Source organism: Chiloscyllium plagiosum, chromosome 26, assembly GCF_004010195.1.
Source record: "Chiloscyllium plagiosum isolate BGI_BamShark_2017 chromosome 26, ASM401019v2, whole genome shotgun sequence".
NCBI lineage: Eukaryota > Metazoa > Chordata > Chondrichthyes > Orectolobiformes > Hemiscylliidae > Chiloscyllium > Chiloscyllium plagiosum.
The window spans coordinates 27,052,011-27,065,968 of NC_057735.1; the positions used below are offsets into that span (position 1 = coordinate 27,052,011).

The 13,958-nt window shown below is 42.9% G+C and overlaps 1 protein-coding gene across 1 annotated transcript in view; it reads right to left on the bottom strand.

The window, feature by feature from the left end:
• LOC122563201 (mitogen-activated protein kinase 13-like) overlaps nt 1-12,466 on the bottom strand; it is a 72,704-nt gene extending 60,238 nt beyond the window's left edge. The window contains exons 1-2 of the mRNA XM_043716754.1: nt 12,053-12,466; nt 11,706-11,835 (exon numbers count right to left, since the gene is read on the bottom strand). Coding sequence (XP_043572689.1) covers nt 11,706-11,835; nt 12,053-12,159 — 237 coding nt within the window. The 5' untranslated portion in view covers nt 12,160-12,466. The remainder of the gene's footprint in view (nt 1-11,705; nt 11,836-12,052) is intronic.
• Between the last annotated feature and the right edge of the window lie 1,492 nt (nt 12,467-13,958).

Consider the following 13,958-nt stretch of genomic DNA (forward strand, 5'->3'; position numbering starts at 1 on the left):
TGGAGCCTTGGATTGAGGGAAGGCGGGAGGTGTGGGCGCAGGTTTTGCACCTCTTGCGGTGCAAGGGAAGGTGCCAAGAGTGGATGGTGGGATTTGTGGGGGGTATAGACCTAACAAAGGAGTCGTGGAGGGAATGGTCTCTGCGGAATGTGATGTGTTGTAACTGGAGGTTGATAGGGTGGAAGGTGAGGGCTGGTGGGGGGGGGGGTTCTGTCCTTGTTGCGATTTGAAGGGTGGGGTTCCAGGGAGGAGGTGAATGCGGGAAGTGGAGGAGATGCACTGGAGGGTGTCATCGACCACATGGGAGAGGAAACTGCATTCCTTGAAGAAGGAGGCCATCTGGTGTATTCTGTGGTGGAATTGGTCCTCCTGGGAGCAGATGCGGCAGAGATGGAGAAATTGGGATTAAGGGATAATGTTTTTACAAGAGGTAGGATGAGAGCAGGTGTAATCCAGGTAGCTGTGGGAGTTGGTGGATTTGAAGTTGATGTCTGTTTTGAGTCGGTCGCCGGAAATGGAGATGGAGAGGTCCAGGAAGGGGAGGGAGGTGTCTGAGATAGTCCAGGCGAACTTGAGGTGAGGGTGAAAGGTGTTTGTGAAGCTGATAAGCTGTTCAACCTCCTCGTGGGACCACGAAGTGGTGCCAATACAGTCATTGATGTAGCGGAGGAAAAGGTGAGGAATGGTGCTGATGTAGTTGCGGAAGATGGACTGTTCCACATACCCGAGGAAGAGGCAGGTATAGCTGGGGCCCATGCGGGTGCCCATGGCTATCCCTTTGGTCTGGAGGCAGTGGGAGGATTCAAAGGACAAATTGTTGAGGGTTAGGACTAGTTCAGCCAATCAAATGAGTGTGTCAGTGGAAGGGTTCTAGTGGGGTTGGTGGGAAAGGAAGAAATGGAGGGCTTGAAGGCCTTCATCATGGCGGATGGACATGTACAGGGACTGGATATCCACGGTGAAAATGACGCACAGGGGGCCAGGGAACCGAAAGTCATGGAGTAGGTGGACAGTATGGGTGGTGTCTTGAATGTATGTAGGGAGATCCTGGACAAAGGGGAACAGGACGGTGTCAAGTTATGCGGAGGTAAGTTCGGTGGGGCCGGAGCAGGCTAAGACAATGGGTCGACCGGGGCAGTCAGGTTTGTGCATTTTGAAGAAGAGGTAGAACCAGGTGGTGTTTGGTTCCAGGACATGAGGCTGGAGGGTGTTGGTGGGAAAACCCCTGAGCCGATGAGGTTGTGGATAGTCTGGTTGTGGATGGTTTGATGATGGGAGGTGAGGTCATAGTTGAGGGAGCAGTAGGAGGAGGTGTCTGCGAGTTGGCACCTGACTTCAGCAGTGTAGCAGTCGGTGCACCAAACTATCACTCTGCCCCTCCTTGTCTGCTAGTTTGATGGTGAGGTTGGGGTTGGAGTTGGACCAGAGGGAGTGGAGGGCTGTGCGTTGTGATGGTGAGAGGTTGGAATGGGTGAGGGGGTGGAGAGGTTGAGGCGGTCAATGTCATAGCGGCAGTTGGAGATTAAGAGATTGAGGGTGAGTAACAGATCAGCACAGGGTGTCCAGGTTGATGGGGTGGGTTGGAGGTGGGAGAAGGGTCCTTGGAGGGTAGGCGGGAGTCCTGATGGAAAAAGTAAGCATGGAGGCGAAGGCAGCAAAAGCAAAGTTCGATGTTGCAACACGTGTTGAATTCATTGATCCGGGAGCGTAGAAGGTTGAAGGTGAGGCCTTTACTGAGGATCGATCATTCATCCTCAGTGAGGGGGAGGTCTAGGGAAGAATGGTAAAAACATGCCAAGGCTGTAGGCTAGTACCTGGTGGTGGATTCAGGGGTGGTGGTTCCTGCAGTGATCACGGAGGCAGTTGTCCATGTGGCAATCATGGAGGCGGTATAGTCAGCGGTAGCTGTGGTCTGTGGAGTGTTGGGGGTGGAAGTGAAGTCATTGGTAGTTGTGGTGGTGGTAGCTGTAGCGGCCGTGTGGCTAATAGCATCCAAGTTCTTCCGGAGTCTGTGAGAAGGCTTTGGGATGATCGAGTAATCCCGAGTTTAGAGGTAAGTACATAAAAGTTTGGTGCACTTATGTTCCTTGATGTCTGATATGCTGGAGAAAAAGCATTTATTGTGTGTGTGGATTCTTCTAAGAATGAAGAACAGCAAACTCCTTTGGAGGTCTGTGAGAGAGCATGGCTGGGGTAGGACTGACTGCAGGGAGAGTAGATGGCGGTGCATGGCTATGAGCCTCAAGCAGAGAATCTGGAGGGAGAACCATTTCTGGAGGCTTTGGATTTGCTGTAGATAGTGGTTGTCCTGGTCAGGTCCAAATTGTGATGGTCTGAGTTTGGAGTCCATTCAGTAGGCAGACACTGAGGAAAGAGACATGGCTGTGGTAGTGAGTCTGCTTCAGGACATGGCTGAAGAGCTTCAGGGCAGAGGAGACGCCCTGGGGGGAACAGTGAGAGAAAGAATCACTGAGATCCTTTTAAATGGAGGAGGAGAATCTTTGCAGTAAGGTTACAATCAACTAGGTGAAAGTGAGGACTGCAGATGCTGGAGATTGGAGTCAAAATGTGTGGTGCTGGAAAAGTACAGCCAATTAGGCAGCATCCGAGGAGCAGGAGAGTTGACAGTTTGAGCATAAGTTCTTCATCAGAAATGTGGGGGAGGCCCAAGGGGGCTGAGAGAAAAATGGGAAGGGGTAGGGCTGGGCGAAGACAGCTGGGAATGCGATAGGTAGATAAAGGTGGGGGTGATGGTGATAGGTCAGAGAGGAGGATGGAGTGAATAGGTGGGAAAGAAGATGAACAGGTCGGACAGTTCAAGAGGGTGGTGCCGAGTATCATTGCTTTGTATCATTGACAATTTTGAAAACATCTTGTAATATGAACAGCACAAATCTTATGCAAAATATTTTACATACATCGTTAAATAAAACATGATGGCCAAAATAAATGAAGTGTATAATGTCATTTGTTGCAATTATAGCTTAGCAAACAAAGTAAACACAGCACACAATTGACGAGAAAACAAGACCTTGGTTGGATCTCAGGCTACTGTGTTCAGTTTCAATCTCCTCACATATCTGGATCATATTGCAGCTTTGCAGAGGGTCTAGAGGAGGACCATAAGATTAATTCCCAGTTTAAATCATAATTATCTAGATTGGCTAAAAGAGGCCAAGCCTCTGAAGCAATGCAGTTTTAGAGTGATTTGAGTGATTTTTCTAAGAAGGGATTTGATTATATTGGCGTAGTATTTTGTTTAATTGGAGGTTAGGATGAAACCCGGGATATTCCTAAAGGATATACAAAGTCAGGCCGAATTGGATTCTTAGATTCCCTACAGTAAGGAAACAGGCGCTTCGACCCAAGGAGTCCAAACCGATCCTCTGAAGAGTAACCCACCAAGATCCATTCCCATAACCTATATTTACTCCAGACTAATGCACATAACACTATGGGCCATTTAGCATGGTCAATTCACCCTGACCTTTACATCTTTGGATTGTGGGAGGAAACCGGAGCACCCAGAGGAAACCCACGTAGACAAGGGAGAGTGTGCAAACTCCACACAGTCACTCAAGGCAGGGATCGAACCTGGGTTCTGGCGCTGTGAGCCATCGTGCCGCCCCGTTGCTAGCAGGTTCTTTTAGATCTCAAGTATAAGTTCCAGACATGTATAATGAATACTAATTCTTTGGGTATCTTCAAGCAACAGCTGGATCAAATTCTAATTGGGACAATGATCATTTCACACAGTATTTAGGTTACACTATAAAATTAATAAACTTAAGAGTGAGCTCCTGAATTGTAGTTTGATTGTCCAAATGGGCAGGAGAGAGATTTTCGACATTGTCCATTTAATTGATCTTGGTACTTTATCCAGTTTCTGACCTATCCCAGATTACACAGCTTCCAAGTAGGACAAGGTGTGCACAAGGTATCAAAACAACATGACACAAACTGAATGACTATGAGGTCATTCCATGTCTCCTATGACCTCCTGTAGTGCTATATTCTCCTAAGTTTCAATCATGCAGAAGTGGTTATGGAGAACAGAAAATACTGGTTAAACCTAAGTCATCAACAGTATAATGTTTCACAAACAGCGTGCAAACTTCGAGAAATAAGAATGTAAAAATTGGAGCAGGAGTAAGAACCCCCTCAAGACTAGTCTTCATTCATTAAGATCATGCTGATCTACAACCTTAAATTTACTTATCCCATATGGTATCTATATCCTTTCATTTCTTTAGATTTCAAAATCTATTGATTCCATTCTCAAATATGCTCAATGAGACTATTCCCCTACGCTTAGGTTCTTCAGCAAGGGAGATCCATCTCTCAGCATCAACCTGATCATGCCCCATCAGAAACTTGTATTTTAATGAAATTGCCTTTGATTTTTATAGATGCCAGAAAATACAGGCGTTTTCCACTCACGCTCTTTGAATGGGATAACCCTCTCAATCTAGGAATCAATCCAGTGGACTTGTGTTGCAATCTCTCTCAGGTGCAAACACTCCTTCTCAGATAAAGTGATCAAAACTGTTTGTCCTACTTCAGGTGCAGTCTCACCAAAGCCATGTGAAATTGCAGCAAAACTTCCTTACAATTCTAGGCCAAATTCCTCCAAAAAGACAACAGATCTTTTGCTTGCCAAATTGATTGGCATATCTTCATGCTAGCTTTGTGCTTCATGTACAAGGACACCTAAAGCCTAACACTTAAGAGATTTAGAAAATAGTTTACAAAATATTATGCATGTCTATTCTTCCTACCCAAGTGAGCATTCTTGCATTCAACACTTTTTTGGCTCCATATACCATTTCCATGCCCATTCATTTAAGCTATAATACATGAAATGACAAATGAGACAATTGTACATCAAGTTAATAAATCACCAGATCTGAAGCATCTGAGGATATTCAGCGAAGTAAGGGTGGAAGCTGCAGAGACGGTGCCATAATCTTCCAATCCTTGTTAGATACAGAAGTGGTGGCGGAGGACTAGACAACTGTTACCATGTTACAACCTTGTTCAAAAAAGAGTGCAAGGATAAAGACAGCAATGTTAGCCCAGTCAGATTAACCTCACCGGTAGGGAAGCTTTTAGAAATGATATACTGAGACAAATTAACAATCCCTTACATAAATGTAGATTAAATGAGGAAACCAGCATGGGTTTATTAAGACAAAGTATATTTAATTAATTTGATTGAATTTGTGATACATTCATAGAGAGGTTTAAGAAAAGCAAAGCAGTTGATGTGGTATAATGGTCTTTCAAAAATCAATTGATAAAGTAGCACATATCAGGGTTGTCAGTAAAGTTGAAGCCCATGAAATTGAAAGGACAGTGACAACAAGGAAACAAAATTAATTGAATAACAAGAAATAGATTAGGGAAACAGTTGCTTTTTAGACTAGAAGAAGGTATACAGCGAGGCTCTCCAGGGTCCATATTAAAATGCCTGCTTGTCTATTTGATTTGATTTGATTTGATTTATTATTGTCACATGCATCTAGAAAAGTGAAATTCTGTGTATGCAGTACAGGCAAATCATACCTTGCAAAATGCATTAGGGTAACAGAACAATGTTATAGTTGCAGAGAAGGTACGCAAAGAGCGAGAGCAACATTAAATTTAAAATTTGAGAGGTCCATGGCATCTATAGTAATGAACTAGACTTGAATTTGAAGGGCACAACTTCAAGATTTGCTCGTGGTCAAAAATTTAGAAACCTACTTTCTGTGATTATCTTTTCTTCTGTGTGGCTATGTGGACAAGTAATGGATTTTTGTTAAGATTATGTTCTGGGTGTAGCACATAACAAACTTTTATCCTCTTCTTTAAGCATGCCAGAAAGCCTTGTTTATGTCTGTTCTTAAAAGCTATATCACTCATTGTGTTAAAACTTACTTTTTTTTCAAAAGTACATCTTGTGGTCAGGAGATAGGAAAAAGGAGAAAGTATCTCATACTGGTCACTTGCTAATAAATCTTAGAAGTCAAATGACCATTAAATTGATCACCACTGAGTAAATCTGCACATGCATTAGATAAATCGATGTAGTGGATTATATATCCTTATATACTGTATTTAACAGTATGGAGAATCTGATTATAATGTGTTATCTGGACACTGTGCTTTGAGTTTCACATAGATTTAAAAGTTTTTATTTGTTTGAATGGCAGTTTCATGAACAAATAACAGGATTAAATGTCGTGAGGATAGTTTTGAATGTTTACTTTGAAATATTAATGTGCACTTGAGGTAAGAGAATGTTTTATTCAAGAGAAGATTGATTTAATTAATTTTATTTAATTTTCATGAGTTTAGATTAGATTAGTTTACTTACAGTGTGGAAACAGGCCCTTCGGCCCAACAAGTCCACACCGACCCACCGAAGCGCAACCCTATTTCCCTACATTTACCCCTTCACCTAACACTACGGGCAATTTAGCATGGCCAATTCACCTAACCTGCACATTTTTGGATTGTGGGAGGAAACCGGAGCACCCGGAGGAAACCCACGCAGACACAGGGAGAATGTGCAAACTCCACACAGTCAGTTGCCTGAGGCAGGAATTGAACCCGGGTCTCTGGCTCTGTGAGGCAGCAGTGCTAACCACTGTGCCACCATGCTGTCCATAAACGCATTTGAAATATATTCTTTGAAATGCATTTTCTGGAAATGGTCCAACTCGAGCTTTCTGCTTGAAGGGGAAATCTGCCCTGTGTCTGAAATTTTGTTTCAAAATTCCTGGACATGAAGACTACAGGTCTACACTGGACTGCACTGTAAAAAATCAGCTGCTAGATCCTTATCTGCCATTTTGCTGTTCAAATTTTACAGTAATTATCATCATTTTCAGTCCTTCCCACACTGCAGCAATTCCCTGCTGAGCTAATAACTGATCATTACTTCTCATGTTGTTTCAGCTTCAGTAACACTAGTTTTGACCAGAGTTTCAGTTTCCTGGATGAAAGGAAAATTTCTGGATTTAATGGTTACCCCCAACTTCACTGTTTTTCTTCCCTGGAATCAATTCTGCACACCTCCTTCCTCTTAATTCTCACAGAAATATTCTCCAATACCCTATCTCCAAACAACATCTGAACTTAATTCACAAAAAAGAAAAAATAAATTAGGAATAACACAGAAGAGGCATTTAGCTTAACATTGCTGTGATTCTTAAAAAAATACGAAGCAGGCGGAACAGTAGCACAGTGGTTAGCACTGCTGCCTCACAGAGCCAGAGACCCGTGTCCAATTCCCACCTCAGGCAACTGACTGTGTGGAGTTTACACATTCTCCCTGTGTCTGTGTGGGTGTCCTCCTGGTGCTCTGGTTTCCTCCCACAGTCCAAAGATGGGCAGGTTAGGTGAATTGGCCATGCTAAATTGCCCATAGTGTTAGGTGCATTAGTCAGGAGTCAAGTGGGTTGCTCATCAGAGGGTCGGTGTGGACTTGTTGGGCCGAAGGGCCTGTTTCCACACTGTAAGTAATCTAATCTAATCTAATCTAAACTCATGAAATAAGTTGCATTTAAATGGCGCATTTAATATCATGAAGATTTCTAAGATACTTTACAGAAGAGCAATCAGATAAAAATTGTGTGGAGAAAGTGAGGACTGCAGATGCTGGAGATCCAAGTCGAGAGTGTGGTGCTGGAAAAGCACAGCAGGTCAGGCAGCATCTGAGGAGCAGAAGAATCAACGGTCCAGGCATAAGCCCTTCATCAGGCTTTCAGCCTGATTGAGTATGAATCCTTTGAGCCTGAAGAATTGAGTATAGGTTGGGATACAGCAGCCGATGTTTTTTTTCACGTGATGAGAGTATCATTGTCAAGGCCAGCAATTCTTGCCTATCTCTAATTGCCTGTGAACTGAGTGGCTTGTAGGACCATTAGAGATAGTAAATAAGATACAACCACAATGCTGTCAATCTGGAATCAGGTATAGAGGGAAGTGATCACTGAGCCCCTTGCTGAGATATTTCTTTCATCAATTGTCACGGGTGAGGTGCCAGAAAACTGGAGGTTGGCTAATGTGGTATCACAATTTAAGAAAGGTGGTAAGGACAAGCCAGCGAAATACAGACCAGTGAGCTTGACGTCAGGGGTGGGCAAGTTGTTGGAGGGAATCCTGAGGGACAGGATGTACATATATTTGGAAAGGCAAGGGATAGTCAACATGGCTTTGTGTGTGGGAAATCATGTCTCACTAACTTGACTGAGTTTTGTTCAGAAGTAACAAAGAGGATTGATGAGAGATGAGCAGTGGACGTGATCTATATGGATTTCAGTAAGGCGTTCGACGAGGTTCCCCATGGGAGACTGATTAGCAAGGTTAGATTTCATGGAATACAGGGAGAGCTCGCCATTTGGATACAGAACTGGCTCAAAGGTAGAAGACAGAGGGTGGTGGTGGATAGTTGTTTTTCAGACTGGAGACCTGTGACCAGTGGAGTGCCACAAGATTGGTGCTGGGTCCACTACTTTTTGTCATTCATATAAATGATTTGGATGTGAACAGAAGAGGTACAGTTAGTAAGTTTGCAGATGACACCAAAATTGGAGGTTTGGTGGACAGCGAAGAAGGTTACCTCAGATTACAACAGGATATTGATCAGATGGGCTAATGGGCTGAGGAGTGGGAAATGCAGTTTAATTTAGATAAATGCAAGGTGCTGCATTTTGAGAAAGCAAATCTTAGCAGGACTTATACACTGAATGGTAAGGTCCTCGGGAGTGTTGCTCAACAAAGAGACCTTGGAGTGCAGGTTAATAGGTCCTTGAAAGTGAAGTCGCAGGTAGATAGGATAATGAAGAAGGCATCTGGCATGCTTTCCTTTTGGTCAGAGTATTGAGTATAGGAGTTGGGAGATCACATTGCAGCTGTACAGGATATTGGTTAAGTCACATTTGGAATATTGCGTGCAATTCTGGTCTCCTTCCGATCAGAAGGATGTTGTCAAACTTAAAGGGTTCAGAAAAGATTTACAAGGATGTTGCCAGGTTGGAAGATTTGAATTATAGGGAGAAGTTGAATACACTGGGGCTGTTTTGCCTGCAGTGTCGTCGGCTGAGTGGTGACCATATAAATTTTCTCAAATCATGAAGGGCAAGGATAGGATAAATAGACAAAGTATTTTCCCTGGGGTGGGGGATTCCAGAACAAGAGGGCATAGGTTTAGGATGAGAGGGTAAAGATGTGAAAGAGATCTAAGGGGCAACTTTTCACACAGAGGGAGGTACATGTATGGAATGAGCTGCCAGAGGACATGGTGGAGGTTGATACAACTGCAACATTTAAAAGGCATCTGGATGGGTTTATGAATAGGAAGGGTTTGGTGGGATATGGGCCGGGTGCTGGCAAGTGAGTCTAGATTGGGTTTGGATATCTGGTCGGCATGGACAGGTTGGACTGAAGGGTCTGTTTCCATGCTCTACATCTCTATATGTCAGACTAGGTAGTGGCAGAATTCCTTCCCTTAAAGGGACATGATTGAACTAGATGGGGCATGCATAGTGGATAATTGAGGATAGTTGTCATAGTAGCCATCAGTGAGTCAAGTTCAATATTCCAGATTTTATTAATTGAATTTGAATTTTAGCAGTTGCCATTGCTGATGCTGAAGTTGAACCAGTTTTCCCAAAGCATTGCCCTGGCCCCTGGATTACTGATCCAGCAATATTACCATTACACCACCATCTCCCCAACAGGAAGACAGGCTGATTGAGTCTGATGATGCAATACAATGGATGATATCAGCAAATGGATTTAGTCAGAAGCGGAGGCTAGTCATATAATTGAGTCTGATAATATGTGGTCTTTGTGATGGAGATGATGTAGGATTGGAAACTCAGCTCATTGTTAAATAGGACACCAAATAACCCTAGTACAGTATGTAGCAGCAGTCAGGGAGGGGCTGGAGTTGATAGTTAGGAAACTAAGTTTGTAGAGGGGCCTTCTTAATGTTAATTGGTGAAGGTTGCTGCAGGCAAGCAGCCTGACAACACAGAGGTAATGTTGAAAGAAAGCCTGGTGAGCTAGATTTGATTGTCATTAACATTAATGAGAATACTGAGGTCTTCAGATGATTTCTCAAGGGACAGCACAAAATAAGAAATTAAAACGGGCCTATGGAAAGATTCCTGAGGGACCCCAAGGGCAATGATCTTCCTGAGCTTTGAATCCTTGCTTGGCTCATCATCTCACACAGTGCTCACTTCCAGGTATCCCTCCTCCTCTTCTCCCACTGCTCCTCCAATCACAGCTCCGCTTTATCCTGCTCTCGCTTATTCTCCTTGCTTTTGTAGGTGGGCTTTGCTGCTCAGCCTGCATGAGCAGTCTTTTACTCCCCACAATGTGCAGTATATTCCTGATTGCTGGATTTGAAAACTGTTCAAGAGTTTGAGCTCTGGGTCAGGAAATAATATTTTCACATAAAAATAAAGAAATGAATGACAACCCCTTTGAAATTTAACATGATCCTAGACCAAAACAAAATATCAATAAGATAATACAGTCACATTCAGAATATAAAGTTTGCATTTGATAGGTTAGCATGAAAATCACAAACATGGAAATTTGTATTTTAAAGTGACTTGCAGTGTGTTATTATTGTTATAATAGTGTTATAATACAGTTCCAGCTAAACTTTCCAAAATCCCCTGGTGACAGAAGGCTCTGTGTAGCTCCCCACCCCACCCCACCCCACACACTGTAATCATCATTTTAATACCCTCCCCATCAAACACATCAGCCCTTTTGCTTCCCAAACTCCTCCTGAGCTCCTATTCTCAATTCTGCTGTCCCCTCCTAAATTTGCTCATTCGTTCAGCAGCTCCTCTTCCCAATTTCCCTTCCCCACTCTTTCACTATTCCTGACTTCCTTCCCCTATCACTCACACCTGAGACCATTTTCCCAAATCCCTTCTCCTCACAACCCACTTTCTCAAGGGAAGGATGGCAATTTCCTTCCCTAAAGAACATGAGTGAACCAGGTGGGCTTTTACAACAAGCATTTCATCAGCTTTGTATTACCATCTACCCTGGTAGGGTTCCAACCAATGTTTCAAGAATGCAAGTCTTTTAATGAGGGGTTTTTAATAACATTGCAGTGACACGAGAGCACTGATGTTACTATTACCCTACCCTTTCCCCAAATGTTGTCAAGGAATCTGACCAACATTCATCAAGACCCTCAAACCCCACTTACTTCCACAAGAATTTCTGTGCATCTTACTTCATTGCATAATGAAAGAGTTTATAAGTAATACTTTATTGGTGTGAACCTGCATGATCAAACTATTTAGATCTACCTGGTTTTATGAAATGTAAAACTAATTTTATAGATATTGTTGAGACATGATTAGGCAGCATTTGGTCACACAGTAATGTGGATTCTTATTTTTTTAAAAATAGTTTCCCATTAATCTTAGTCTCTTGGATATCAGCGGCCCTAAAATGATAGACCACATAACTTCATTGATGCCACTAAATCGTCCTGAAGGATGCGCTGCCTGAGTTAAACCATTCAATGTTATTTACCTTCTCATTAGAGAAAAGCCAATTGTTTCAAATACCATGCTACAATGTTACTTAAAAAATCAATCATCAACCATTGAAGCCACAATCACACCGCGCCGTCACCAAACGCGAGAGACTGGTGTTCACATTGGTCTCTGAAGACTTACATTTTCATGCTTCATATGTTTCAATAGTTTCAGTTCTCGGTAAGCTCTCTTGGCATAAATTTCAGACTGAAATGGGCGGTGCAACTTCTTAATCGCGACCTTGTCCCCCGTTCGTCTCTCAATTGCGGAGCTGTTTACGTCAGATAGTAAATAACACAAGAGTATTATTATTGTTCATCCCATCAGCATTTCACTATTAAGAGAAATTCTTGAGGACGCTGAGAGAATAGATTTATCTTTTTACTCACTGCGTACAAGCAAAGCAAATACTCACACACATCTGTCTCAAACCCATATTTCTCCAATCACCAAAACTCGGCTGACAACTCCTTTGCAAAAAAACTTACCAAACTGTGCCATAGGCTCCTGATCCAACGGGGGAAAGGTTCACGTATCGGTCCCGCACTTCCCACACGGTATTCTCGATGTCGTGACGGCAGCGTTCTGCATTCATTTTATCTGATTGGGGATTGTGATTAAAATCTGCAAGGGTGCAAATCTCAGAATGCAAACACCAGAATTCCCCCAAACAATGGCTGTAAGGAAAGTTTCGCAATGCCGAAGAAATCAGATTATCACTTCCTGTCTCCCAGGTGCAGGGTGTGTACGCAGGCCGAGGGTTCTGTAAACAATTCGTAAAAACACAGTAGACATCAACTTTCCAGAAGGAAAGAATTGGTATGAATGATCAAGTCAACAAGTAAATCAGTACTAATATTTAGTTATGAAACAGTCCTGTTAAAGATGTCGATTGATAGATTTCGTTTGAAATTTGAGTGCAATACTTAGTGGACTGCAGCCAAGTACAACTGTAAATTGCTCTGTTGAATTAAACAGGTTTTGTAATATGCATGCTGTCAATCAATAGTTACACTGCTTTTAATTTTAGCTGTCCTCCACTTTTACGATGTAGTAGACTATACGAACTCGCAAATATGTATTTTAATTTAGCATCTCAGACCAGATAACGCAAAGCACATTTTTAAAAATGTTTCTCGACCATCTCCGCCATGTACAGTTTCTTCACAGTGCCCCATTCCCCCATGTGCTGTGTCAGCAAAATTACTTTCCTATTTCTCGACAACACTTGTCTCTATTTCTTTCTTTCTGCCACTGAAACTCTGTATCAGGCTTAAAAATTTGAATTTTAAATGTTTGGATGTTATTCTCAGCAACAAGTTACCATCTGCCAAAAACACACATCCTCAGTCACAGTAAACTATAACAGTATTCCCTGTCATAGAGTGTCAAAGCATGGAAACAGACCCTTCCGTCCAACTAGTCCACACTGAAAATATTCACAAACTAAAGTAGTCCCACCTGCCAGTTTTTGGCCCATATGCTCCCACACTTTTCCTATTCATGTACTTATCCAAACACCTTTCAAATATTGCAACTGTACCTGCATCCACCACTTCCTCCGGCAGTTCATTCCACATACAAATTACCCTCTGTGTTAAAGTTACCCCTCAATTCCCTTCTAAAACTTTCTCTTCTCACCTTGGAAATATACCTTAGTTTTGAACTTCCCCATCATAGGGGAAAAAACCTTGCTATTCACCTGCCTCTCATGATTTTATAAACCTCTATAAGGTCACCCCTCAATCTCCTATGCTGCAGTGAAAAATGTCTGTCTACTTTCCTCTGAGTTTCATCAATTCCCTCCAATAGACAATAGATGCAGGAGTAGGCCATTCTGTCCTTCGAGCCTGCACCACCATTCAATATGATCATGGCTGATCATCCTTAATCAGTATCCTGTTCCTGCCTTATCTCCATAACCCTTGATTCCACAATCCTTGAGAGCTCTATCCAACTCTTTCATAAATCCAAAGACTGGGCCTCCCTCTGGGGCAGAGCATTCTACACAGCCACCACTCTCTGGGTGAAGAAGTTTCTCCTCATTTCTGTCCTAAATGGTCTACCCTGTATTTTTAAGCTGTGTCCTCTGGTTCGGCACTCACCCATCAGCGGAAACATGTTTCCTGCCTCCAAAATGTCCAAGCCTTTAATAATCTTATATGTCTCAATCAGATCCCCTCTCAGTCTTCGAAACTCAAGGGTATACAAGCCCAGTCGCTCCAATCTTTAAACATAAGATAGTCCCGCCATTCCAGGAATTGACCTCATAAACCTACGCTGCACTCCCTCAATAGCCAGAATGTCTTTCCTCAAATTTGGAGACCAGAACTGCACACAATACTCCAGGTGTGGTCTCACCAGGGCCCTGTACAACTGCAGAAGAACCTCTTT